Source organism: Pleurodeles waltl, chromosome 10 (genome assembly GCF_031143425.1).
Source record: "Pleurodeles waltl isolate 20211129_DDA chromosome 10, aPleWal1.hap1.20221129, whole genome shotgun sequence".
In the NCBI taxonomy this organism is placed as follows: domain Eukaryota; kingdom Metazoa; phylum Chordata; class Amphibia; order Caudata; family Salamandridae; genus Pleurodeles; species Pleurodeles waltl.
Window position 1 is genome coordinate 1,017,920,768 of NC_090449.1, and position 26,586 is coordinate 1,017,947,353.

The following is a 26,586-nucleotide window of genomic DNA, read 5'->3' on the forward strand; positions in this document are numbered from 1 at the left end:
TCCAGGGGATAATGTTTCCTGTGGGAAAATTGGCTGCCCAGCCAAGGACACGGGACATGCCGAGCCCAAGTAACTGCTCCGATTTATTACTGCATTCATTTATTTAGGATATAATTAGGATATAGAAAAATTATTTTCGAGGTTTTCTAGATTCTGACCTGAATGTCTGAAAGATGAGAGTTAAAAAAAGTATATATTTTTAACTTTTAAATATTGATGATTCTTGAATTATGGCCCTTATATCTTTGCATCTGATGTGTTGGTTTTCTCTGCTACTACTGTGAAGCTTTTTCCAAACAATTTCTCTCTATCTGAATGCCAGATCGAAAAGGAGATTGTCCTGCTAAGTGTATTGAAACCACCAGTCAGTCGTTCCATCTATGATTACGCTTTACGGGCAAAGAATATCGCCAGCCTATTCAGCCATCTTCATCTGAGGCAGCAGAAGCGGAATGGTCTACTTCCCGACTGCCCACCTCCTGAGGATCCAGCCATCGCGCAACTGTTGAAGAAGCTCTTGTCACAGGTTGGTTGGAGAAATGTATGGGGAGTGGTTATCATGTGCATCATGGATCTTTGTGGGAATCAAGAGTCCTTTAATGTATGTATATATGTATTTGGATTGTATAGTGTAAACCTACCTGGCAAGTAACAGAGCACTGTTCAGTAGAACCAAGGTACAGTTCATCAAGGGATTGTATAAGAGGGGTGAAGATGAAATGGTCTGTCATGAAGAACCTATAAAGAATGGCCCTTAATGATGAACATTTCTGTATCCACTAGCAGCTGATCCCTCAGAATGCTTGGTTTTCAGGCAGTATCTATTTGTGTTTGTCAACTCAAAAAACATTTTGTGGCTGTCTGTTTCTAGCACCTGTGGTGGCTGTGTTTTGTCTGCTACCTTCTTGGTTAATGTTAGAGGTCTGTCCCTCTGATGCCTTTTCTTTAGGTGGTAAGTTATTTTCTGGCAGGAAGGATTGTTATTTCTCTGTTAAAAGAAACTGAGCAGTGTGTACAGAAAAGCTGGTGAACGGGAGCAGTGGTGCAGTCATTGTCCTCCTTGTGGGGTGAGGCTGTGTGTAGGTTGTAGACTGTCTTGGGTATACCTATCTGTGCTGTTGATAAGTGTGATTGGGGGCAGGGTAGAGCAGTACAACTTGAGTACCGTTGCCTTGGTGAATCCGCTTTTGGTTGTAGAGGTAAAATTGTATGTTGCATTGCCCTGACCCCAGAGGATGGGGAAGGGAAGTGCCAAAAGTCAATTATTTTCAGTTGGCTTGCTTGTGAATTTACTTCGTAGCTGCACACTATCTTTCTCTGCAGCTTTCTGCCGCTTTCTTAGATTTGTAATGATGAGAGAGTAACAAACACATAATCCGTCTGACGTGCCCCAAATGGTGCACTGAATTGAAAGGAAGTGCATTTCTTTTCACAAGACTAGCAAGAAGCCCATTGGTGTTTCTGCATGTTTGCTTGCTCTCAGTAAAGCTTTAGCAAGCTCATGTGTAAGATGGTACAGTGGCTCAGTGAGTGAACTAGAGGGCATAGAGGGCACAGATTGTAATTACAGTGAGGCCAGTTCAGGCTTTTATCTGTTTGACATTGATGAAATGCGTGTATGTGTTTGCCGCTGTTTGTATAGTGCTAATCTTGCTGGGGTGAAACAGAGCACTGTACATTAATGGGTGTGTTGGGATATGATAGAGACTTTTTTACATCAAGTGTGAATTTTACACAGTTGACCTATACAATTTCATTATATTTAGTGTGTTTACAATTGAATAACAGTGATTATATTCACCTTTGTATGCACAGTGATGTTACTTATTTGCACAGTCACACAATTTTAAATTAGGTGCCTAAATGGGATTAGGCTGCTGGTTTCAAAGTTGGTATCATAGCCACTAGAACAAACTTCAAAATTCTGGTATGGAAATTTGAGTGTCAGATTTGGTGAATGCAACTTCTCTTATTTTTAGTACAACCACTTTTCACGCTATGCATCAAAAAATGCCATACCGTTTCTTTTTGTTATTTTCTTACCTTGCCAGCTTACTTTATTTTGGTGAGCTCTTCATCTAAAAGCTTATAGCTATGAAACCGCGCAAGTTAAGGGAGCATGTTCAATTGCTTATGTCTAATGTACTGTGTCCTAGTAACCAAGTCACTATTATCAGGATGTGATGTGTAGTGGCCTGGTTGTTATTTGTGGTGGAGGAAGTCGGCACTTATGATCTCATCTTCCCCAGCTCAGGGCTCCTCTTTTGTATAAGAAGAGAGACTTTTCTGATCAGCATAATGCAAAGGGACAGTCAAAACTTAGTTGTCAGCATTGTTCCTTGTAACATGCACGCTCGTGCAGGCATGCCTATCCCCAGCGCGCACACACTCTTGCGAAGCGCCTACTTCACTGCTCCATGCTCTGAGACCAAGAGACACTTTATCAGCCACTAGATTTAAAATACTGGACTGTGTGAAAAAATGGTCGCTTTGTCGCAGGTGAAGTGTGAGGAGCAATGGCATTGAGTCTACAAGCCAGGCAGGAAGCTAATACCACTGCCCCTATCCCCATCTTCTGGGACCATACAGGGTGCATTAATCAGCTTTAACCTTTCCAAGTCATTATCACCTTGACAGTACTTTACCTTCAGTACAACCTTATAATGATACTACCTTCTGAGTCCTGTACTTTTCTAAAACTGGAGTGTAGGTGCCACTAGAGTAAACAATTTGTACCATGACAGTGTTTCTCTACATTGCAAAACTGTCACAAACACAATAAAACGAAGCTGTATGTGTGAAATCACCTGTTTCGCTGTTGTTGTAAACTAAATTTTGAAGTGGTGATTTATTTATATAGTTGAGCACTGGACTCGCATGCATGATCAGTTCCTTAGTGCACATAGGCTGGGCTGTAATGCACAGAGATCTTCAAGTGCTGCACACAAAGGAAAAAGAATAGAGGGAACATTGGTTGCCAGTGATGTTGCTTTCACATGTCGGGGTAAATGTGACTGCTCATCACCTCATTATACAGAGTTCGTCTATAATTCATGTAAAACAGTGCTTTTTTCACAAATCGATTTTCAAATCTAAGTTGGTCTTACTTGTAAATGTAGCTTTTGTTACCAGTATAAAATTATGGTTTGTATGGGCCAAACATTTTTTTTTTTTGTACAAACAATATGTATTACTTATTATTTAAGTATGGTAGGATATTAGTGTATGTAAATCTGCTCACAGGCAGGAAGTGGGCATTCCCTTGAAATGTTGGTGAACAACCACAAGCATCAGAGAGCTTGGGTATTGACAGACAGCATTCCTAACTTGCATACCATTAGATATTTACTTCTGTCAAGGGCAGAAAATGGGGAGGTAACATTCTCAACATTTATTGTAAAGGCGGTACTGGAAGGAGTTTCTCCATGGGGAAACACTTTTGCACTCTTTTGTTGCATTTACATGCATGTAAATGTACATCAGCTACATTTGTACTTAGGTAAGTGGTAACATGAGTAACAGGGAAGTTTAGGAAATAGTTCTGCAATTATTCCTGGGAATATGCAACTGTTGCAGATTCCCTAAGAGGGACTGATGAATCGGCTGTGAATTCCATGGTAGCCAGGAATGTACTCCAAATGAAGACGCAAATGTGCAGAAATAGGTTACTGGGTACGTTTTTTGTATTGGGCTCTTTATTTTGGATTCATTAGAGCAGTGTATTCTTGTTTGCCCAAGTTAAGCACTCTTCTCACACAGAAAATCAAACCATGTCTTTGACTCTACATTTACTGTCATGTTACCGTTAATTGTAACTAAGCAAGCAGCATTAGTTCCTTGAAACTACCTAGGACTGCTTAAGATGTATTATGGATATTTTACATTGCAGATGTGCACAGCCTTTCACTTTAGTAAGTAATTTTCCTCTTCTGTCTTGTGCTTTTTTTGCAGGGAATGACCGAGGGAGAGGAAGATCAACTTTTAGCATTGAAAGATTTTATGCTGAAGTCAAACAAGGCAAAAGCCAACATCGTTGACCAGAGTCACCTTCAAGACAGCGTTCAAAAAGGAGTGATTGACCTGTCGTTTCTGGGACTCAGTGGGAGACAAGTCGATCTAGTTAAAACCAAACTAGAAACCGATGACAAACGTGGTTAGTGGAGTTCTTTGTTTTGATGGTGTGTTTTGTTTAAATCCTCTCATTCTTATGTTATTGTTACATATTATTAATTGAAATCATTAACATTGGCGCTACAAATTCTCTTGTTTTTTAGGATTTCTTTGGTTTGATTATTGTGCCTCACTCCAGAAAGTGTTCCTTAGTCAGGTATCTGGCTGATAGAATGCTCTGGTCATTTAAACTGCAAGAATTTGATGAACATGTTGCTTACATATGAACTCTTAAAATCCATTTATTCCGTATAGTCAGCAGCGATTTATATACCCCACCTTTTGATTAGAGCTTCTGTGCCTCAGAAATGAAAGGCCACTTGGTATCACATATAGGCCTCTAGAGCTCACATTTTGACAAGTCTGGTAGTTCTCAGGAGTGCCGTGCCCTGTTGAATGAGATATTGAACAGCCCAGGACAAGTTTGATATAAATTGATATCAGTATTTTAGACATGCTAAAAGTATAACCTTTTTCAAAACTTCTTTCTTTTTTCAGAGCTGTAGAAATTCTTTAAAAGCTCAGTTGTCGACCTACTCTCTTGTAGCTATATGGTACTATAATATCCTTTAATATTGAATATAGTACACATAGGTTTTGAGATGTATCACATTTCTCTGCAGTTTTAGGTAGAAAGAAAATATATGACTTCTGAATTCTCCCTATGTGAACTAATAAATTACCCATCAGGGGGTCAGGGCATTTATTTTGTTTTTTAGGTTAACTATGAAATTTCAACTCACTCCTGTGTCCCCACACAATATTAGGCACATCAACTTGCAACACCACTTAATCCCCTAGGAAGCATGAACTTCATATGAATTGGAGATTTTCACTTTAAGCCTTCGATAAATTATGTTTCTAGCAGCGTAACCTAAAAGCATTTATTGAGTGGGGAACTGCTCTTGAAAGGCAACAACCTTTGACTCTTCCTTCTATTGCATTTGAGGATCCACAAACATATTTATAAGTTGCATTGAGTTGGACTTTCAGCTGTAGAGTGTTTTGGGGACTCTTCCTCATTCCCTTTGACTGTATTTTGTGAACCTACAGCAGACCTAACTGTGTCTGCAAATAACAGGTGGCACATGCAGAAACATGTTCAAAATGATTTATTTTCACTTTTTTAAAAAGCTCTCAATGCTTACACCTAGAATATGTTTTTGGAACCCAGGAACCTTCGAGTTTGCTTTCCATACCTCTGGGTTAACTTTAATCGCTTGAATTTTGAGGTTCTGTTCCTTTTGTTGTAGCAACCCTTACTTGATATGCAGTCCCTTCTTTTTATATCACTTTAGTCCTTCTTCTTTGCTACAGCCAGCGTTGCCTTATATTCATTCCAGTAGGCTTTGGACATTGCTTGGTACAATACTGCACCTTTGTGGTCATTTAGATCAGTATCTGAGACTTTCAATGATTTCTCATTGAAATTTGTAGAGCAATAGCATTATCCTGCAGTGAAAACCAAGTTGACATGTTAGTCTGGTTTAAAAACGTCATCATGCAAACCAGTTCTCATGATTTCCATACTCCCTATGTGTTTAACAGTCCGAAAGCCTGTGAAACCAGATCCCAATGTGAACGAAGAATGGAAAAGCATGTTTGGGTCCTTAGAACCTGCCAACATTGCCCAGTCTGCTCCTCGAACCCTTCCTCCAGGAGACCAAGAAGTGACTTCAGCTGGAAAACCTCACCGTTCAGAGTCCTCTGCTGCACTGTGTGCTCCACTCTCATCCTCTCCTCAGGTATTTCACAGTAATGTAGATACCTGGTCAGTTGTTGGCAACAAAAAGAAAATGTAGTGTGATGAACAATGCATTTTTTACTGTAATTTGTATGCAGCGCCCATTAATAATACCCCTATTTGATAGTGTAGTAGAACAGCAAAATATATATGTTGCAAAGAGACTGCCCACAGCATTGATTCAGTGGCTGATGCACAGATAATTTGAGGGTGGTTTAATGGGAAATTCAAACACCCATTACCCTACACCCCTCCATCTCACATCCTACCCGGCATCAGCCCAGATAAAGGGGTCCACATTAAATTATGTCTGGCATGTAGGGTAGAGCACATGCCTAGTCTCTCCTCTTCATGTTACTACTTGCTTTTCACAAATAAGTGCTCTTCCCTCTAAGTTGGGAAAGTGGATAATCTCCTTGTCTGTGAAAATGGTGGCAAAGAGCAATTGTTTTTGTTTGGGATTTTTCTTCATTATTCCATAAAAAAAAACAAGATACAATACACACAACAAGTCCATTACTGAATTACAAGTTGACCAAACTAAGATGCAATACAGCGATACAATCCAGAGATGCATGAACATTGCACATCAGGGGAATGTAAACTCAACCAACATATCCTCCCCATGAGAAACTTACAGTAGAAGCGGTTCACAATGTCCTATGCAGGGGTACTGCCTTATGCACATGTGTCTATTTCCAGTGTGTGTGATGACCCCCCTTCTGCCTCCCCAGTTTCCTTACTAATCAAATAGGTCTGGTATGGTCCCCAGTAGTTTTTAGAACTGTTCTTTGAAGGGGTCAACTCTTTATATCTGTCGGTCTGGGTGTTTACAGTATGCCATATCTACATGCCATTCTCTCAGGGTAGGCAATGGCCCACCTCATTGCCACTCTGTGCTTTGCCCACAAAAGATCCATGGCCACCAATCTCCTGACTCCTCCCTCTACATCTTTATCATAACCCAGCAGGGCGAACAACGGCGTAGCAGTCAGTCGAATCCCAACAGTATGCTCCAACTCCAGAAATACTGTCGACCAGAATCTGTTTATACCCATGCAGGTCCATGCCATGTGGAGAAAGCCAGCGGCTCCGTCCCCACACCTCGGGCAGTCACCTGTGGCACGCAGTCCATATTTAAATAGTTGACTAGTAGTGTAGTATACCCTGTTAAGGTATTTAAAATGAATCAATCTGTGTCTCCCATTTAAGGCTATGAAAGGTACAATGGAACAACAATATTGTCATGGCAAAGATCAGTTTTAGTTGCAAATGTAAAACTTGCAACTCTATTGAAAACACGGAGGCAAAGGTTATGCTTTACTTTCTTGTATAAATATAGCAACCAACAGAGAAAGAACATAGATAAATCACATATCCCATCCGTCTTCGGAATTGGACTACAGGCTGTATGAATAAAAATGACCAATGAGGTGTTCACTTGTTCCAAAAAGCATTCAGTATAAATTTGCTCCACATTTTTGGCTGTTTTGCTTGTCATTTAAATAAAGTAAAGAAATGCAGTGACTGGTGCACAACAAATGCGCGACTAGAGCGAATGTTTTATCACATTACACAGATTCTTCCTTCACTTAGTGGCTGCAAGGGACTCACAACTGTGGCCAGCTATGTTTTCTTTTTCTATTTCATAATTTCACCCTTACATTTCAAACAAACATGGAAAGGGAGAAAGTGATGGAAAGTCAATTACCATGAGTTAGACAGAGGCTAAATATACCCAAAATATCCTAACAATGTACTAAGACAGCTAGTTGCAATTTTAAGATTTTAAAAATAAATACAGTCACATAATACTAAAGTTGAGGTTAGTTTCAAACTGACCCCAATTATCATAAAATGTTGTACCAAAACATTTGAGTATCCTGTGGTGAGTACATTTTTTCCCTAGAAACATAATGGTTACACTCACTTTTTCCTATTAAATTACAGGCTGTTGAAATCGTGGTAAATATAAAGCGCCTGGCCCATACCGATTTGCCACTATCATGGCCAAAAAAAAATGTATTATCATTTTGAAGAAAGTGTGTTGCTAATTATTTGGGATATAATATTGAGTAAGTGACCATTGTCAAAAGAGTTGTTGATCGTCATTTACTTTGCAGTGGTTGAATGACTTCTTCTCTACATCCCCTCGTCAACTTTATTAGTAGTTCCAGGTGTAATATTCCTGAGATCTGAAATATTATCCCACTCTACAAATCCTTATTAAGAAACACTGAAAAGGTAGCGTAAGAAAATGTGCCCCTGTTCTCTTTTTAAATGGATCTGACAAGTAACAGGTTGGGCATTGCCAAACTATTTGAACAAGCAACTGACTTGCCACCAGAAAATGATAAGTGTTCACATCCCAAATAAAAGCAGGAAAATAATATTTTTGGTAAACCGGCAAGACTTGTGTGTTACCTGCTGGTGCAAAGTTCAAATTACAGACTTTCAACCAATGTGAATACATTAATAAATATTAATCGTTTATCTATATCAGCTGCATATAAAAATGTTTTATGAAAAGCGTTTTACCTAAAACTTGAATGCATTATGAGTTATTTCAAATGGCCAGTGAGTGCATACTCTTAATTTTGTGCAACTGGTTTTGTAGGCCACTGAAGGTGCGACTGCCTTACCTCGCAGACCCACATTACCAATATTTACCAGTGCCACCTTGCCATCTACCTGCCAAATTCGTATCACCACCTGCAAAACTGAACTTCAGCAGCTGATTCAACAGAAGAGGGAGCAATGTAATGCAGAGAGAAAAGCCAAATTAATGATGGATAATGCAGAATGGGAGAGCAAGCCCCCACCACCAGGTAACGACACACATGATTGCTTTGTTCTTAAAGTAAATGTGACCCATCCAAGCCTACAGAAGTTATCTGCAGCTTTATGAATTTAGTAAAGGTCTTTGTATCGCACATGACATGATGTGTTCTGGCAACTTCAGATATGGTTTGTCCATGGGAGGCCCAGGCTGCCTCTCATTGAGTAGAAATTAATAGCCATGTCTGGATGCAGTTCATTTTGTCCCAGTATGGTATTCATGATGTTGCCTTGGCATTCTAACAGAGGGAAGATTTTGGTTGGCTTTAACCACCGTCAAGAGGAGCAGTATGTCTGGTTGAGATGAATCTATTTGGATTTTTATCTGGGCACATTGTTCAATAGTGCACTTTTAGACTTTAAATTATTTCCTATGTGTTTTGTCTGCTTCCACATTTAATGAAGGATCTGTACAACACTATTAAATTCTTAACCCCTAAGGAGGGCAGGATCAGGTAGACCCTTTTGCTTGTGTACTTGATTTTGTGAGAAATTGCACACATTGCAAGATTACTGTTATAAGCTTTAACTATTGTACATTCATAATACCTCTCAATCCACAAATCTCTCAATTTAATGGCTCGCCTGATTCATACTCTAACTGACCTCTTTCTTGCTTGTCAAAGGCGGTCTGCTATGCTTTAAAAAAAGATCTGGTCATCTTAACATCTTATGCATTTATCTGCTGTTACTACATCCTTCAAGCGTGTTGCATGCAAAGAAATGAAGTGAACTACTGTACCTCTATCCCCTTGCAAAATGTAGTTCCAAGTATTTATTAACATTTTAATCTACTGTGGTGTAGCTTTTTAATTTAAAATAATTTCTATACCTCAAATGTATTTCCGCAAATTTTCCTAAGTAAAAAAGATGCCAGCAGAAATGTGCCTGCACCAGAGTTCATCACAACATTAATTCATGTTATACATTTTAGCACATCTTCTCTTGCATTCCACTTTTTATGACTCCTGTTGGTTCTTCTAACTTATATTCTTTGTTTGTCTCATTTTTCTGAGTGCTATTTTTTAAAGGTTCACTTTGTGTCTGTATTATGTATTGATCCTGAACATTGTGTTTTTGAGGATAATACGTGGTTTGCAGCCTCTTATCCATCAGCTAAAATGCTCACTGAGATAAGATTGATAAATAGTTGGGAGCAAAACAATTTGCGTTTGTGCCCAGTACGTGGTATTTTGTTCATGCCTTCATTCAATCAATATATTTCATGCTCCTAGGGGAGCAGGGAGAGGAATTGCATCTCCAGTCTCTGAATGACTGTAAGGAAATGCCTCCTTGGCATGGTTACCCCCTGACTTTTTGCCTTTGCTGATGCTATGTTTTGAATTGAAAGTGTGCTGAGGCCTGCTAACCAGGCCCCAGCACCAGTGTTCTTTCCCTAACCTGTACTTTTGTATCCACAATTGGCACACCCTGGCATCCAGATAAGTCCCTTGTAAATGGTACCCCTGGTACCAAGGGCCCTGATGCCAAGGAAGGTCTCTAAGGGCTGCAGCATGTCTTATGCCACCCTGGAGACCCCTCACTCAGCACAGACACACTGCTTGCCAGCTTGTGTGTGCTGGCGAGAACAAAATGAGTAAGTCGACATGGCACTCCCCTCAGGGTGCCATGCCAGCCTCTCACTGCCTATGCAAGTATAGATAAGTCACCCCTCTAGCAGGCCTTACAGCCCTAAGGCAGGGTGCACTATACCATAGGTGAGGGCACCAGTGCATGAGCACTGTGCCCCTACAGTGTCTAAGCAAAACCTTAGACATTGTAAGTGCAGGGTAGCCATAAGAGTATATGGTCTGGGAGTCTGTTTTACACGAACTCCTCAGCACCATAATGGCTACACTGAAAACTGGGAAGTTTGGTATCAAACTTCTCAGCACAATAAATGCACACTGATGCCAGTGTACATTTTATTGTAAAATGCACCACAGAGGGCACCTTAGAGGTGCCCCCTGAAACCTTAACCGACTATCTGTGTAGGCTGACTGGTTCCAGCAGCCTGCCACAACCGAGACATGTTGCTGGCCCCATGGGGAGAGTGCCTTTGTCACTCTGAGGCCAGTAACAAAGCCTGCACTGGGTGGAGATGCTAACACCTCCCCCAGGCAGGAGCTGTCACACCTGGCGGTGAGCCTCAAAGGCTCACCCCTTTGTGCCAGCACCACAGGACACTCCAGCTAGTGGAGTTGCCCGCCCCCTCCGGCCACGGCCCCCACTTTTGGCGGCAAGGCCGGAGAAAATAATGAGAAAAACAAGGAGGAGTCACTGACCAGTCAAGACAGCCCCTAAGGTGTCCTGAGCTGAAGTGACTCTAACTTTTAGAAATCCTCCATCTTGCAGATGGAGGATTCCCCCAATAGGATTAGGGATGTGACCCCCTCCCCTTGGGAGGAGGCACAAAGAGGGTGTACTCACCCTCAGGGCTAGTAGCCATTGGCTACTAACCCCCCAGACCTAAACACCCCCTTAAATTTAGTATTTAAGGGCTTCCCTGAACCTAAGAATTTAGATTCCTGAAACTACAAGAAGAAGAGGACTGCTGAGCTGAAAAACCCCTACAGAGGAAGAACAGAAGACACCAACTGCTTTGGCCCCAGACTTACCGGCCTGTCTCCTGCCTTCCAAAGAAACCTGCTCCAGCAACGCTTTCCAAGGGACCAGCGACCTCTGAATCCTCTGAGGACTGCCCTGCTTCAAGAAAGACAAGAAACTCCAGAGGACAGCGGCACTGCTCCAAAAGAACTGCAACTTTGTTTCAGAGGAGCAGATTTAAAGACCCCTGCAAATCCCCGCAAGAAGCGTGAGACTTGCAACACTGCACCCGGCGACCCCGACTCGACTGGTGGAGAACCAACACCTCAGGGAGGACCCTCCGGCGACTCCAAGACTGTGAGTAACCAAAGTTGTCCCCCCTGAGCCCCCACAGCGACGCCTGCAGAGGGAATCCCGAGGCTCCCCCTGACCGCGACTGCCTGAACTCTATTTCCCGACGGCTGGAAAAGACCCTGCACCCGCAGCCCCCAGCACCTGAAAGAACGGAACTCCTGTGCAGGAGTGACCCCGAGGAGGCCCTCTCCCTTGCCCAGGTGGTGGCTACCCCGAGGAGCCCCCACCCTTGCCTGCCTGCACCGCTGAAGAGACCCCTTGGTCTCCCATTGACTCCCATTGGAAACCCGACGCTTGTTTACACACTGCACCCGGCCGCCCCCGTGCTGCTGAGGGTGTACTTTCTGTGTGGACTTGTGTCCCCCCCGGTGCCCTACAAAACCCCCCTGGTCTGCCCTCCGAAGACGCGGGTACTTACCTGCTGGCAGACTGGAACCGGGGCACCCCCTTCTCTCCATTGAAGCCTATGTGTTTTGGGCACCTCTTTGACCTCTGCACCTGACCGGCCCTGAGCTGCTGGTGTGGTGACTTTGGGGTTGCTCTGAACCCCCAACGGTGGGCTACCTTGGACCAAAAACTGAGACCTGTAAGTGACTTACTTACCTGTTAAAAATAACAATACTTTACCTCCCCCAGGAACTGTTAAAATTGCACTGTGTCCACTTTTAAAACAGCATATTGTGTTTTATGTAAAAAGTATATATGCTACTGTGATTGTTCAAAGTTCCTAAAGTACTTACCTGCAATACCTTTCAAATGAGATATTACATGTAGAATTTTAACCTGTGGTTCTTAAAATAAACTAAGAAAAGATATTTTTCTATACAAAAACCTATTGCCTGGAATTGTCTCTGAGTGTGTGTTTTCTCATTTATTGCCTGTGTGTATGTACAACAAATGCTTAACACTACTCCTTTGATAAGCCTACTGCTCGACCACACTACCACAAAATAGAGCATTAGTATTATCTCTTTTTGCCACTATCTTACCTCTAAGGGGAACCCTTGGACTCTGTGCATGCTATTCCTTACTTTGAAATAGCACATACAGAGCCAACTTCCTACATTGGTGGATCAGCGGAGGGGTACAAGACTTTGCATTTGCTGGACTACTCAGCCAATACCTGATCACACGACAAATTCCAAAAATTGTCATTAGAAATAGATTTTTGCAATTTGAAATTTTTCTAAATTCTTTAAAGTCCTGCTAGGGCCTTGTGTTAGTCCCTGTTAGCATTTCTTTTAGAGTTTAAAAGTTTGGTAAAAGTTTGAATTAGATTCTAGAACTAGTCTTTAGATTCTTAAAAAGTATTCCAACTTTTAGAAGCATAATGTCTAGCACAGATGGGAATGTGGTGGAACTCGACACCACACCTTACCTCCAACTTCAGATGAGAGAGCTAAGGTCACTCTGTAAACTAAAGAAAATAGCAATGGGCTCCAGACCTTCCAAACTACAGCTCCAGGAGCTGTTGGCAGAGTTTGAAAGAGCCAACCCCTCTGAGGATGGCAACACAGAGGATGATGATAGTGACTTGGAGGGTGATTCCCCCCCACCAGTCCTATCTAGGGAGAACCAGGCCTCTCAAGCCCTGACTCCAAAAATAATAGTCAGAGATGCTGGTTCCCTCACAGGAGGGACCAACCTCTCTGAAATCACTGAGGATAACCCCAGTGAAGAGGACATCCAGTTAGCCAGGATGACCAAAAGATTGGCTTTGGAAAGACAGATCCTAGCCATAGAAAGGGAAAGACAAGAGATGGGCCTAGGACCCATCAATGGTGGCAGCAACATAAATAGGGTCAGAGATTCTCCTGACATGTTGAAAATCCCTAAAGGGATTGTAACTAAATATGAAGATGGTGATGACATCACCAAATGGTTCACAGCTTTTGAGAGGGCTTGTGTAACCAGAAAAGTGAACAAATCTCACTGGGGTGCTCTCCTTTGGGAAATGTTCACAGGAAAGTGTAGGGATAGACTCCTCACCCTCTCTGGAAAAGATGCAGAATCTTATGACCTCATGAAGGGAACCCTGATTGATGGCTTTGGATTCTCCACTGAAGAGTATAGGATTAGATTCAGGGGGGCTCAAAAATCCTCGAGCCAGACCTGGGTTGACTTTGTAGACTACTCAGTAAAAACACTAGATGGTTGGATTCAAGGCAGTGGTGTAAGTGATTATGATGGGCTGTACAATTTATATGTGAAAGAACACCTGTTAAGTAATTGTTTCAATGATAAACTGCATCAGCATCTGGTGGACCTAGGACCAATTTCTCCCCAAGAATTGGGAAAGAAGGCGGACCATTGGGTCAAGACTAGGGTGTCCAAAACTTCCACAGGGGGTGACCAAAAGAAAGGGGTCACAAAACCTCCCCAGGGGAAAGGTGGTGAGACAGCCAAAAACAAAAATAGTAAAGAGTCTTCTACAGGCCCCCAAAAACCTGCACAGGAGGGTGGGCCCAGAGCCTCTTCACAAAACAATTCTGGGTACAAGGGTAAAAACTTTGATCCCAAAAAGGCCTGGTGTCGTAGCTGTAGTCAGTCTGGACACCAAACTGGAGACAAGGCCTGTCCCAAGAAAAATACCACTTCAAACTCCAACTCCACTGGAATGGCTAGTCTCCAAGTGGGATCAACAGTGTGCCCAGAGCAAATCAGGTGTCACACTGAAGCTACATTAGTCTCTGAGGGTGGGGTGGATTTAGCCACACTGGCTGCCTGGCCCCCTAACATGCAAAAATACAGGCAGCAGCTCTTAATTAATGGGACAAGTGTAGAGGGCCTGAGGGATACAGGTGCCAGTGTCACTATGGTGACAGAGAAACTGGTTTCCCCTGGCCAATACCTGACTGGAAAAACCTATCCAGTCACCAATGCTGACAATCAAACTAAAGTACATCCCATGGCAATGGTAACTTTAGAGTGGGGAGGGGTCAATGGCCTGAAACAGGTGGTGGTCTCCTCAAATATCCCAGTAGACTGTTTGCTTGGAAATGACCTGGAGTCCTCAGCATGGGCTGAGGTAGAACTGAAAACCCATGCAGCCATGCTGGGTATCCCTGAACTGGTGTGTGTCAAGACAAGGGCACAGTGCAAGGCACAGGGTGAAAAAGTAGAGCTGGAGTCTGGAAAAAGGGCCCAGCCTACCAAGAGGAAAGGAAAGTCAGCTGGGAAACCAGCTGCAACACAACAAGAAAAAGAGAACCTCTCTTCTCAGGAAGAAGTTCTGCCCTCTGAAGGAACTGAGCCTATGGAGTTGGAACCTTATCAGGTTGAGCTCTTAGGCCCAGGGGGACCCTCAAGGGAAGAGTTGTGTAAGGGACAAGAAACCTGTCCCTCTCTTGAAGGCCTTAGGCAGCAAGCTGCTGAAGAGTCCAAAGGCAAGAAAAATGGAACACATAGGGTCTATTGGGAGGATGGACTCCTGTACACTGAGGCAAGAGATCCCAAACCTGGTGCCACTAGAAGAGTGGTAGTGCCTCAGAGTTTCAGAGAGGTTATTCTGACCTTAGCCCATGATATTCCCCTTGCTGGGCATTTGGGACAAACCAAGACGTGGGAGAGGTTAGTCAACCACTTCTACTGGCCCAACATGTCCCAGAAGGTTAAGGAGTTTTGCCTCTCCTGTCCCACCTGTCAAGCCAGTGGTAAGACAGGTGGACATCCAAAGGCCCCCCTCATTCCACTTCCAGTGGTGGGGGTCCCCTTTGAAAGAGTGGGAGTGGACATAGTGGGTCCACTTGAACCTCCCACAGCCTCAGGAAATATGTACATCCTAGTAGTAGTGGATCATGCTACTAGGTATCCTGAAGCTATTCCCCTTAGGTCGACTACTGCCCCTGCAGTAGCCAAGGCCCTCATTGGTATCTTTACCAGAGTGGGCTTCCCTAAGGAGGTGGTGTCTGACAGAGGTACCAACTTCATGTCAGCATACCTAAAACACATGTGGAATGAGTGTGGAGTGACTTATAAGTTCACTACACCATATCATCCACAAACTAATGGCCTTGTTGAGAGATTCAACAAGACATTAAAGGGCATGATCATGGGGCTCCCAGAAAAACTCAAAAGGAGATGGGATGTCCTCCTGCCATGTCTGCTTTTCGCTTACAGAGAGGTGCCTCAGAAGGGAGTAGGGCTCTCACCCTTTGAACTTCTGTTTGGCCACCCTGTAAGGGGACCACTTGCTCTTGTTAAAGAAGGCTGGGAGAGACCTCTTCATGAGCCTAAACAAGACATAGTGGACTATGTACTTGACCTTCGCTCAAGGATGGCAGAGTACATGGAAAAGGCAAGTAAAAACCTTGAGGCCAGCCAACAGCTCCAGAAGTTTTGGTATGACCAAAAGGATGCACTGGTTGAATTTCAACCAGGGCAAAAAGTCTGGGTTTTGGAGCCTGTGGCTCCCAGGGCACTCCAGGACAAATGGAGTGGCCCTTACCCAGTACTAGAGAGGAAGAGTCAGGTCACCTACTTGGTAGACCTGGGCACTAGCAGGAGCCCCAAGAGGGTAATCCATGTGAACCGCCTTAAGCTCTTCCATGACAGGGCTGATGTAAATCTGTTGATGGTAACAGATGAGGACCAGGAAGCTGAGAGTGAGCCTCTCCCTGATCTCCTCTCATCAGACCCAAAAGATGGCTCAGTGGATGGAGTGATCTATTCAGACACCCTCTCTAGCCAACAGCAGTCTGACTGTAGGAAGGTCCTACAGCAGTTTGCTGAACTCTTTTCCCTAACCCGTGGTCAGACACACCTGTTTACCCATGATGTGGACACAGGAGACAGCATGCCTGTCAAAAACAAAATATTCAGACAGTCTGACCAAGTTAAGGAAAGCATCAAGGTGGAAGTCCACAAGATGCTGGAATTGGGAGTAATTGAGCACTCTGACAGCCCCTGGGCTAGCCCAGTGGTCTTAGTCCCCAAACCTCACACCAAAGAAGGAAAGAGAGAGATGAGGTTTTGTGTGGACTACAGAGGTCTTAATTCTGTCACCAAGACAGATGCCCATCCCATTCCTAGAGCTGATGAGCTGATTGACAAATTAGGTGCTGCCAAATTCTTAACTACCTTTGACTTAACAGCAGGGTACTGGCAAATCAAAATCGCACCTGGAGCAAAAGAGAAAACAGCATTCTCCACACCTGATGGGCATTATCAGTTTACTGTTATGCCCTTTGGTTTAAAGAATGCCCCTGCCACCTTCCAAAGGTTGGTGAATCAAGTCCTTGCTGGCTTGGAGTCCTTTAGTGCAGCTTATCTTGATGATATTGCTGTCTTTAGCTCCAACTGGCAGGATCACCTGGTCCACCTGAGGAAGGTTTTGAAGGCTCTGCAATCAGCAGGCCTCTCTATCAAGGCATCCAAATGCCAGATAGGGCAGGGAACTGTGGTTTACTTGGGACACCTTGTAGGTGGAGGCCAAGTTCAGCCACTCCAGCCTAAGATCCAGACTATTCTGGACTGGGCAGCTCCAAAAACCCAGACTCAAGTCAGGGCATTCCTTGGCTTGACTGGGTACTATAGGAGGTTTGTGAAGGGATATGGATCCATTGTGACAGCCCTCACAGAACTCACCTCCAAGAAAATGCCCAAGAAAGTAAACTGGACTGTAGAATGCCAACAGGCCTTTGACACCCTGAAGCAAGCTATGTGCACAGCACCAGTTCTAAAAGCTCCAGATTACTCCAAGCAATTCATTGTGCAAACAGATGCCTCTGAACATGGGATAGGGGCAGTTTTGTCCCAAACAAATGATGATGGCCTTGACAAGCCTGTTGCTTTCATTAGCAGAAGGTTACTCCCCAGGGAGCAGCGTTGGAGTGCCATTGAGAGGGAGGCCTTTGCTGTGGTTTGGTCCCTGAAGAAGCTGAGACCATACCTCTTTGGAACTCACTTCCTAGTTCAAACTGACCACAGACCTCTCAGATGGCTGATGCAAATGAAAGGTGAAAATCCAAAACTGTTGAGGTGGTCCATCTCCCTACAGGGAATGGACTTTATAGTGGAACACAGACCTGGGACTGCCCATGCCAATGCAGATGGCCTTTCCAGGTTCTTCCACTTAGAAAATGAAGAGTCTCTTGGGAAAGGTTAGTCTCATCCTCTTTCGTTTGGGGGGGGGGGGGGTTGTGTAAGGAAATGCCTCCTTGGCATGGTTACCCCCTGACTTTTTGCCTTTGCTGATGCTATGTTTTGAATTGAAAGTGTGCTGAGGCCTGCTAACCAGGCCCCAGCACCAGTGTTCTTTCCCTAACCTGTACTTTTGTATCCACAATTGGCACACCCTGGCATCCAGATAAGTCCCTGGTAAATGGTACCCCTGGTACCAAGGGCCCTGATGCCAAGGAAGGTCTCTAAGGGCTGCAGCATGTCTTATGCCACCCTGGAGACCCCTCACTCAGCACAGACACACTGCTTGCCAGCTTGTGTGTGCTGGCGAGAACAAAATGAGTAAGTCGACATGGCACTCCCCTCAGGGTGCCATGCCAGCCTCTCACTGCCTATGCAAGTGTAGATAAGTCACCCCTCTAGCAGGCCTTACAGCCCTAAGGCAGGGTGCACTATACCATAGGTGAGGGCACCAGTGCATGAGCACTGTGCCCCTACAGTGTCTAAGCAAAACCTTAGACATTGTAAGTGCAGGGTAGCCATAAGAGTATATGGTCTGGGAGTCTGTTTTACACGAACTCCTCAGCACCATAATGGCTACACTGAAAACTGGGAAATTTGGTATCAAACTTCTCAGCACAATAAATGCACACTGATGCCAGTGTACATTTTATTGTAAAATGCACCACAGAGGGCACCTTAGAGGTGCCCCCTGAAACCTTAACCGACTATCTGTGTAGGCTGACTGGTTCCAGCAGCCTGCCACAACCGAGACATGTTGCTGGCCCCATGGGGAGAGTGCCTTTGTCACTCTGAGGCCAGTAACAAAGCCTTCACTGGGTGGAGATGCTAACACCTCCCCCAGGCAGGAGCTGTCACACCTGGCGGTGAGCCTCAAAGGCTCACCCCTTTGTGCCAGCACCACAGGACACTCCAGCTAGTGGAGTTGCCCGCCCCCTCCAGCCACGGCCCCCACTTTTGGCGGCAAGGCCGGAGAAAATAATGAGAAAAACAAGGAGGAGTCACTGACCAGTCAAGACAGCCCCTAAGGTGTCCTGAGCTGAAGTGACTCTAACTTTTAGAAATCCTCCATCTTGCAGATGGAGGATTCCCCCAATAGGATTAGGGATGTGACCCCCTCCCCTTGGGAGGAGGCACAAAGAGGGTGTACTCACCCTCAGGGCTAGTAGCCATTGGCTACTAACCCCCCAGACCTAAACACGCCCTTAAATTTAGTATTTAAGGGCTTCCCTGAACCTAAGAATTTAGATTCCTGAAACTACAAGAAGAAGAGGACTGCTGAGCTGAAAAACCCCTGCAGAGGAAGAACAGAAGACACCAACTGCTTTGGCCCCAGACTTACCGGCCTGTCTCCTGCCTTCCAAAGAAACCTGCTCCAGCGACGCTTTCCAAGGGACCAGCGACCTCTGAATCCTCTGAGGACTGCCCTGCTTCAAGAAAGACAAGAAACTCCCGAGGACAGCGGCACTGCTCCAAAAGAACTGCAACTTTGTTTCAGAGGAGCAGATTTAAAGACCCCTGCAAATCCCAGCAAGAAGCGTGAGACTTGCAACACTGCACCCGGCGACCCCGACTCTACTGGTGGAGAACCAACACCTCAGGGAGGACCCTCCGGCGACTCCAAGACTGTGAGTAACCAAAGTTGTCCCCCCTGAGCCCCCACAGCGACGCCTGCAGAGGGAATCCCGAGGCTCCCCCTGACCGCGACTGCCTGAACTCTATTTCCCGACGGCTGGAAAAGACCCTGCACCCGCAGCCCCCAGCACCTGAAGGAACGGAACTCCTGTGCAGGAGTGACCCCCAGGAGGCCCTCTCCCTTGCCCAGGTGGTGGCTACCACGAGGAGCCCCCCCCTTGCCTGCCTGCACCGCTGAAGAGACCCCTTGGTCTCCCATTGACTCCCATTGGAAACCCGACGCTTGTTTACACACTGCACCCGGCCGCCCCCGCGCTGCTGAGGGTGTACTTTCTGTGTGGACTTGTGTCCCCCCCGGTGCCCTACAAAACCCCCCTGGTCTGCCCTCCGAAGACGCGGGTACTTACCTGCTGGCAGACTGGAACCGGGGCACCCCCTTCTCTCCATTGAAGCCTATGTGTTTTGGGCACCTCTTTGACCTCTGCACCTGACCGGCCCTGAGCTGCTGGTGTGGTGACTTTGGGGTTGCTCTGAACCCCCAACGGTGGGCTACCTTGGACCAAAAACTGAGACCTGTAAGTGACTTACTTACCTGTTAAAAATAACAATACTTTACCTCCCCCAGGAACTGTGAAAATTGCACAGTGTCCACTTTTAAAACAGCTTATTGTGTTTTATGTAAAAAGTATATATGCTACTGTGATTGTTCAAAGTTCCTAAAGTACTTACCTGCAATACCTTTCAAATGAGATATTACATGTAGAATTTGAACCTGTGGTTCTTAAAATAAACTAAGAAAAGATATTTTTCTATACAAAAACCTATTGCCTGGAATTGTCTCTGAGTGTGTGTTTTCTCATTTATTGGCTGTGTTTATGTACAACAAATGCTTAACACTACTCCTTTGATAAGCCTACTGCTCGACCACACTACCACAAAATAGAGCATTAGTATTATCTCTTTTTGCCACTATCTTACCTCTAAGGGGAACCCTTGGACTCTGTGCATGCTATTCCTTACTTTGAAATAGCACATACAGAGCCAACTTCCTAGAATGACTCTCTGAATTCTTAATATCAATAGATTGAAAATTCTGATCACAATTGGGTAGACCAGAGTAGACATCAAATATTTACATTTTTACATATTTCCTTTATTCACTGTGTGAAGTAGGAACAGTTTGGTTCTGACCTCATTGACATTATACCCTTAGGGCACTTTGTAAATTTCTGGAAGTCATGTGTTTTAAATAATTAAAGAAGTATTCTTGATGGTTAAGAGATCATCATCTACATACAGCTGCAGGCTGTTCTCATCACTACAAAGCGATCTGCCCTCTGTGTTTAGTTTGTAATGGTATTCACAAATGCCTTTAAGAAAAAAAACATGATCATGATAGGGTACCTACGACAATTGGTTGTACATTAAGTGTTTGTTTAAGATGCCAGCCATTGGTAAATCCTCTAGGCTAAATAACAAGCTCTGAAATGTCAAGCCGTTCTGTTGAGTATTATTCAAACGTTTTCTGCACCCACCACAGAAGGCATTTAGGATGCGTGCCTGCTCCATGAACATAATACCTCATGTGTAGATAAAAATGTGTATACGCTATAGATAAGTCTTAAACCTAGGCATCATCTACATGTCCACTTTCTATCAGTAGGGGTGGGTGAGTTCGATCTCTGAAAAGCTGTAGAAAAGGCTTTCCAGTGGATATTTATCCTTCTTAGGTATGGCCATGAACACAACCTGTTACTAAGTTCTGCAAATTCTTCCCTTTACATTGTTTGTTCTCCTAAACAGTATATATGCCATGTTTTCTCTGCTTCTGTTGGAACATTGTGCAGTATATGTGCCCTTCCAAACACACCTGTTTCTGTCTCATCTAAATACTTGGTGATCTTGCATGCTCTGCAGTGAGGTAGTTACTTGCCAGTAAATCTAATAAAACTCAGGAGCTTTTAGAGAAACGCAGAAGACTTAGTTATTTAAATAACTAACAGTTCCTCTTTGAATAGTTGAATGTATAGTAACTGTGAAAACGTGGTTCATCAATTAGGGTGGGTGACTGCTAACCTCATGGAATAATTACATCCCTTGTCAGAATGAACCTTCAAAGTCACTAAAATACCCTCAGCTTAATCCCCTGGTAGCTATGGCACACAGTAAAATGACACCAAAATGATAAAAATCCAACCAGGGCAACCAGAGATAATAAGTAGGAATAGCACCATGAAGCATAAAGTTCCATTGATAGTAAGTGGTTGCTGTACACTAGAAACTAGGTATAATTTAATGCTTACCTCGAGGGAGTGCAGGTTGGATACACCAATCAGGTTTATCCTGGTGAAAAAAGTCCTCATTTGAATTTAGTATTTTAGTTCCCGATGTGCCACAATAGTATACTTCTGAAGGCCTCCCAGGACTTCGGGGGAGGCACTTAGAGGGTCACAGGTTGTCAAGCAGAAGCAAATAGTAAGGTCCAGTTGCCAATGGTTAGCTTGGGGAGTTGGATGACAAGTCAGCTGACCTTTGGAGCCCAATTCCTTGTTCTGGGCGTAAGAGGGAACAGGTCTAGTCCTTCAGGGCTCTGTTGTAGCAAACAGCACTCCAGTAGAATTGCAAAGGGCAAAGGAAGATGCCTGCCCTGCCTAGGTGTCCGCTAATATTTGTCTGTGACAGCGGAGGCCTCATATCAAGTTCGTGTGCTCAACTCCTCTGTTCATCCTGCCAGGCTGTAGGAGGGGAAAAGGTATCTTTCTAAACGTACCTTATGCTTAATACTTATAAGGAATCAGACTTCACCATTGAATTGAATTTTAATCACTATTAAAATAGTTGTTTAATAACTTTTCTAGCTGTTTCATTACCAACATTAGCATTATTAAATTTAATAATGGAACCCTGTGTTTTCTATGGAAAACCAGCCTAGCTATTGTGAAAAGAGCTGTTGGAGCTTTTTCACTGTAAGGACATGTTAAACATTAAATTCCTACACGTGCTACTTTTGAATGCCATGCACCTTGCCTTATGGGCATTAAAGCCTTCGTAGGGGTGACTTACAAATATGTAAAAGGAAGGTTTGGACCTGTCAAATGGGGTTATTTTAGCAGGTGAAATTTGCAGTTTAAAACTGCAATGGGCAAGCTACAGATGGCAGGCCTGCAGTCATGTTTGCACTGTCACTGTAGTGGGTAGCACAACAGGTGTTACAGTCTACTGGTGACATTTAACTTACAGGTCTGAGTACTCTTTGTACCATATACCAGGGATGTATAGGTAAGTTAGATTTGCCAGTTAAGGGGTATGCCAGTTTCATCACGTTGAAAGGGGGAGCTTGGGTATTTTATCATGGGTAAGCAGGGGTAAAGTGCACAGGGTTCTCCAGCCATCAGCTGGAAGCTGTCTTCTCCATCCAGTATGCTCTGTTGTGAAATATTTTCTTAGTTAGTTGTGATGGCAGAGCAGGAGGAAAATCTGGGAACCTGTGGGTATTCCTGTTATCTTACAGTGTGCTCTTCAATGACAAAGCCTGTGCTACTACCATGCATGACTGAATAGGTATGCAATACTTTTGTTGGGTCAGTTAGCGGCACATAGGTAGATGACGGGCATGTGGAGAAGCACATGATTACTGTTTTAATGTTTACTTTAAAGCAACAATATCTAGGAGAGACATTATTGAAAATTTGTAGCAGCACCGGAATCCCCACAAAGATGACTATTGTTCATGTGCTTCTGACATTTTCTTCCAGTTATTCAGCTGCTTTGACACAATATATATATATATTGTTTTTAATCTTTTTATTCAGCTACATAGGTACATAGGCCAGTTAACTGCAAGCATGGCATGCAAGGCAGTGAAAGCAACTTGCCTGCACCAAAGGTCTAAATGTATCCCCGGCCATCAGGGTGTGCCGCAATGCAGAATTGTAGGCAGACAGAAGTAATCTCTTAATGATTGATTATTCATAGCTTTACAATAAAGAAGGAAAAAATCTGTATTTTCGTGAAACATAAAAATAACAACAAAGTTGCAACTGGAGCCCATATCTGCCATTTCTGTTCCAGTATACCCCAATCCGCCCCATCCAGCCAGGCACCTCAACACCACAGTGGCCAGGCCGAGGCAAGCATGGCCCAACCAGACCATGACAGAGAGTGAGGTCGGGTGATAGGGCCTCAGGCAGGGCCCGAGGGGCTTGTCCAGACCACCTCAGCACCCCTGTAAATCTCATGGATCTGGTGAAAACTGTAAACTTCGCACTTGTATAGCGCACTACTCACCTGTTAGGGTCTCAAGGCGTTGTACGCATACCGCTGTGGAAGCCCTCCTGGCTTTTTCCCTGTGAGGCGCCCACTCCTGGACAGCCCCAGGGTGAAGCCAGGCATCCAAGTGCTGTGAGAACCGTTGTGGAGATTAAGCAAGCTATTGCCCAGAGTTACAGAGTGGGACCCATCAATTAGATTAGGCACCAAGGCGAGAATTATCTAGTCCAAGGGAATTGAGCCCAAGACCCACCGAGGTGGGAATTGAACCATGGTCCCGGGCCAGATCTCTGCATCAGGGTCTGCCGCTCTAACTATTGTGCCACACTTCTGTAGCAGAAGGTAGGAAGCTGGCTCTGTATATACTATATCAAATGAGATATAGTGTGCACAGAGTCAAGGGGTTCCCCAGAGGCTTAACAGAGGCTAAAATAGATAATACTAATTCTCTCTTTTGTGGTAGTGTGGTCGAGAAGTTAGGCTTATCAGAGGGTAGTACAAAGCATTTGTTTTACACACATGGGCAATAAAATGACTAACTCCAGGCCAATGGTTTTTGTGTAGCAAAAATATATTCTGTTACTTTATTTCTAGAACCACAAGATTCAAGTTGCAGGTAAGTACATTTGCAAGTAAGTATCCAACATATATATCAATATAACTTTGTTTCAATTTGGCAAGTTATACAGTTTTCAAATTAATAGGAAATATATGTTTTAGAAGTTGACTGCATTTTTCAGAACAAGTACAAGACTTACAGTGCCAGTCTCTGGGGGTGAGGATGTCCACAGGCTGGGGTTCATTTTAACCCCAAACACCCACTACTAGCAACATGGGGCCAGCCGGGAGCAGAGGTCAAAGTTGAGGTCGATTGGACATGGGCTCCTATGGAGACTAGGGGCATTTGGAATCAGGCCTGCTTGCAGGTAAGTAACCGTGTCTTTGGAGGGCAGACCTGGGAGGTTTAGAGGCGCACCAGGGGTGCCACAGGTCAGCACCAAACACACACCGTCAGCGGTGCAGGTGCGGGCAGGGTGCAAACACAGCATTGGGCACCCAATGCTTTCTTATATGGGGACCTTGGGGGTCACAAAAGGTGCTCCAGGCTAAGTCCAAGGGGGTCGGTTCAGGAAAACCAAAGGCTGGACAATGAGGAGGGCAGCCTGCTGGATGTCGCTGGACCGGTGGTCAGATTTCCCAAGGCCAGGGGGCTGCAGATGCAGTGGTACTTTTGGGCATCGGCTATCTTCGTCCGGTTCTCTCGCGCTCAGGGAGGTCCTCCCGATTTAGGCTGCCTGCCGGCATTGTCGTGTTGGACAGGAGGGATCAATCCAGGTTGGACACTAGGTCAGAATCGCCTGGGAACCATCTCTAGCCGGTTGGGCCACCTGGACAGTGGCGGTGGATGTAGAGTAGGCAGGTCTTTCAGAAATGGGGCTGTTCTGAAGTTCTTTGTTGGTGTTTCCTTCTGGACAGGGCCGCTGTCTATAGGAGATCTTGGTCATCTGGGGTGCAGGCAGTCTTGAGACTTTTAAGAGGTCGCTGGTCCTGCAGGATGCGTCATCTTCTTGTTGCAGGGCTTCAGAAGCTGGAGATAGGCCTGTAGGGCTGGCGCTAAGTCAGTTGATGTCTTCAGTCTTCTCTGCTGGGGTCAGCTTAGCAGTCCTTCTTTCTTCTTGTCTTCTTCTTGAGGTCACCCAGAACCTGACAAGGTAGGTTCATTGGTGCCCCTAAATACTAGATTTAGGGGGCGTTACAGGGGTCAGAGGGCAACAGCCAATGGCTTCTGTCCCTGGAGATGGCTACATCCTTCTTGGACCCACTCCCTTTGGGAAGGGGGGCACATTCCTAACCCTGTTGGTCCCTGTCCTCCAACTCAAGATGGAGGATTCTGCAGGAAGGGGGTCACTTCAGCGCTGGACCCCTTTAGGGGTGGCCCTAGCTGAAGTAGTCACTCCTCCCTGTTTTCCCTAATTTTCCTGCTGGACTTGCTGCCAACATTGGGGCTCTGTCCTAGGGGCGGGTGTAGGAAGCTGGCCTGGTGTGTGGTGGGTACATAAGGTAAATACACTTTATGCGAGGTCCAGGTATCCCTTATTGGTGAAGTGTAGACAGTGTCTAGAAGCCAGGCTCTTTAGGGGTAGCTGTGGATGAGCAGCCACGGCTTATCTAGGAGACATGCAAAGCTCATGCAATACCACTGTAGTCACACAGCATTTACACACATGAAAGAAAACACTCAGTTGTGCAAAAATAAAGGTACTTTATTTTTGGTCACACAATACTGCAAATTACTAATTATATACAATAGTAAACAGTGATTGGCATAGAAAAGGTTAGAAAACAGTGCAAATGCAGTTAGACAATAGTGACCCTAAGGGGAGCCCAAACCATATACTAAAAAAAATGAAATGCGAACACAGGCTCTCCAACTAGGTAAGTGGAATGTGTAGAGGGGAGCTGGGAGTACTAGAACACCACAGATGTAACACAGTACCCCCCCAGCGACCAGGAAGGCAGGAGTAAATCACTGGAATTTCAACAAACCAACCAAAAAGAAGAAAAGAAGACACCCGGGCAAGGCTGCAAGAAACCAGTGGTGGAGAGGAAGACCTGTGGCGAGAGGGGACCAAGTGCAGGAGTCACAGGGGAGTCCAGGAGGATTAGGAGCTACTGGTCACCCAACTGTAGTTGCAGGAGTAGGTCGACAGTGATGAGAAGAAGGTCAGCACTGCACCCCCGGAGCCGAAGAGGAGTTTCTGAGAGATGCAGATGACGTTCCTTGCTGGAAGGAGAATTGCAGTCGGGTGTCGGTTCAGGAATTCCACCAACAAGCCTTGGCAAAGACAAATATTGCGGTTGGTGGAAGGTCGTGCTGCTGGGGACCA

At 44.7% G+C, this 26,586-nt stretch overlaps 1 protein-coding gene across 2 annotated transcripts in view; it reads left to right on the forward strand.

Annotated features, from left to right (window-relative positions):
- Positions 1-26,586, forward strand: part of PIK3R4 (phosphoinositide-3-kinase regulatory subunit 4) — a 148,236-nt gene that overhangs the window by 36,837 nt on the left and 84,813 nt on the right. For both annotated transcript variants that reach the window (XM_069211927.1, XM_069211928.1), the window contains 4 exons: positions 323-526; positions 3,952-4,153; positions 5,719-5,915; positions 8,532-8,742. In XM_069211927.1, coding sequence (XP_069068028.1) covers positions 323-526; positions 3,952-4,153; positions 5,719-5,915; positions 8,532-8,742 — 814 coding nt within the window. The remainder of the gene's footprint in view (positions 1-322; positions 527-3,951; positions 4,154-5,718; positions 5,916-8,531; positions 8,743-26,586) is intronic.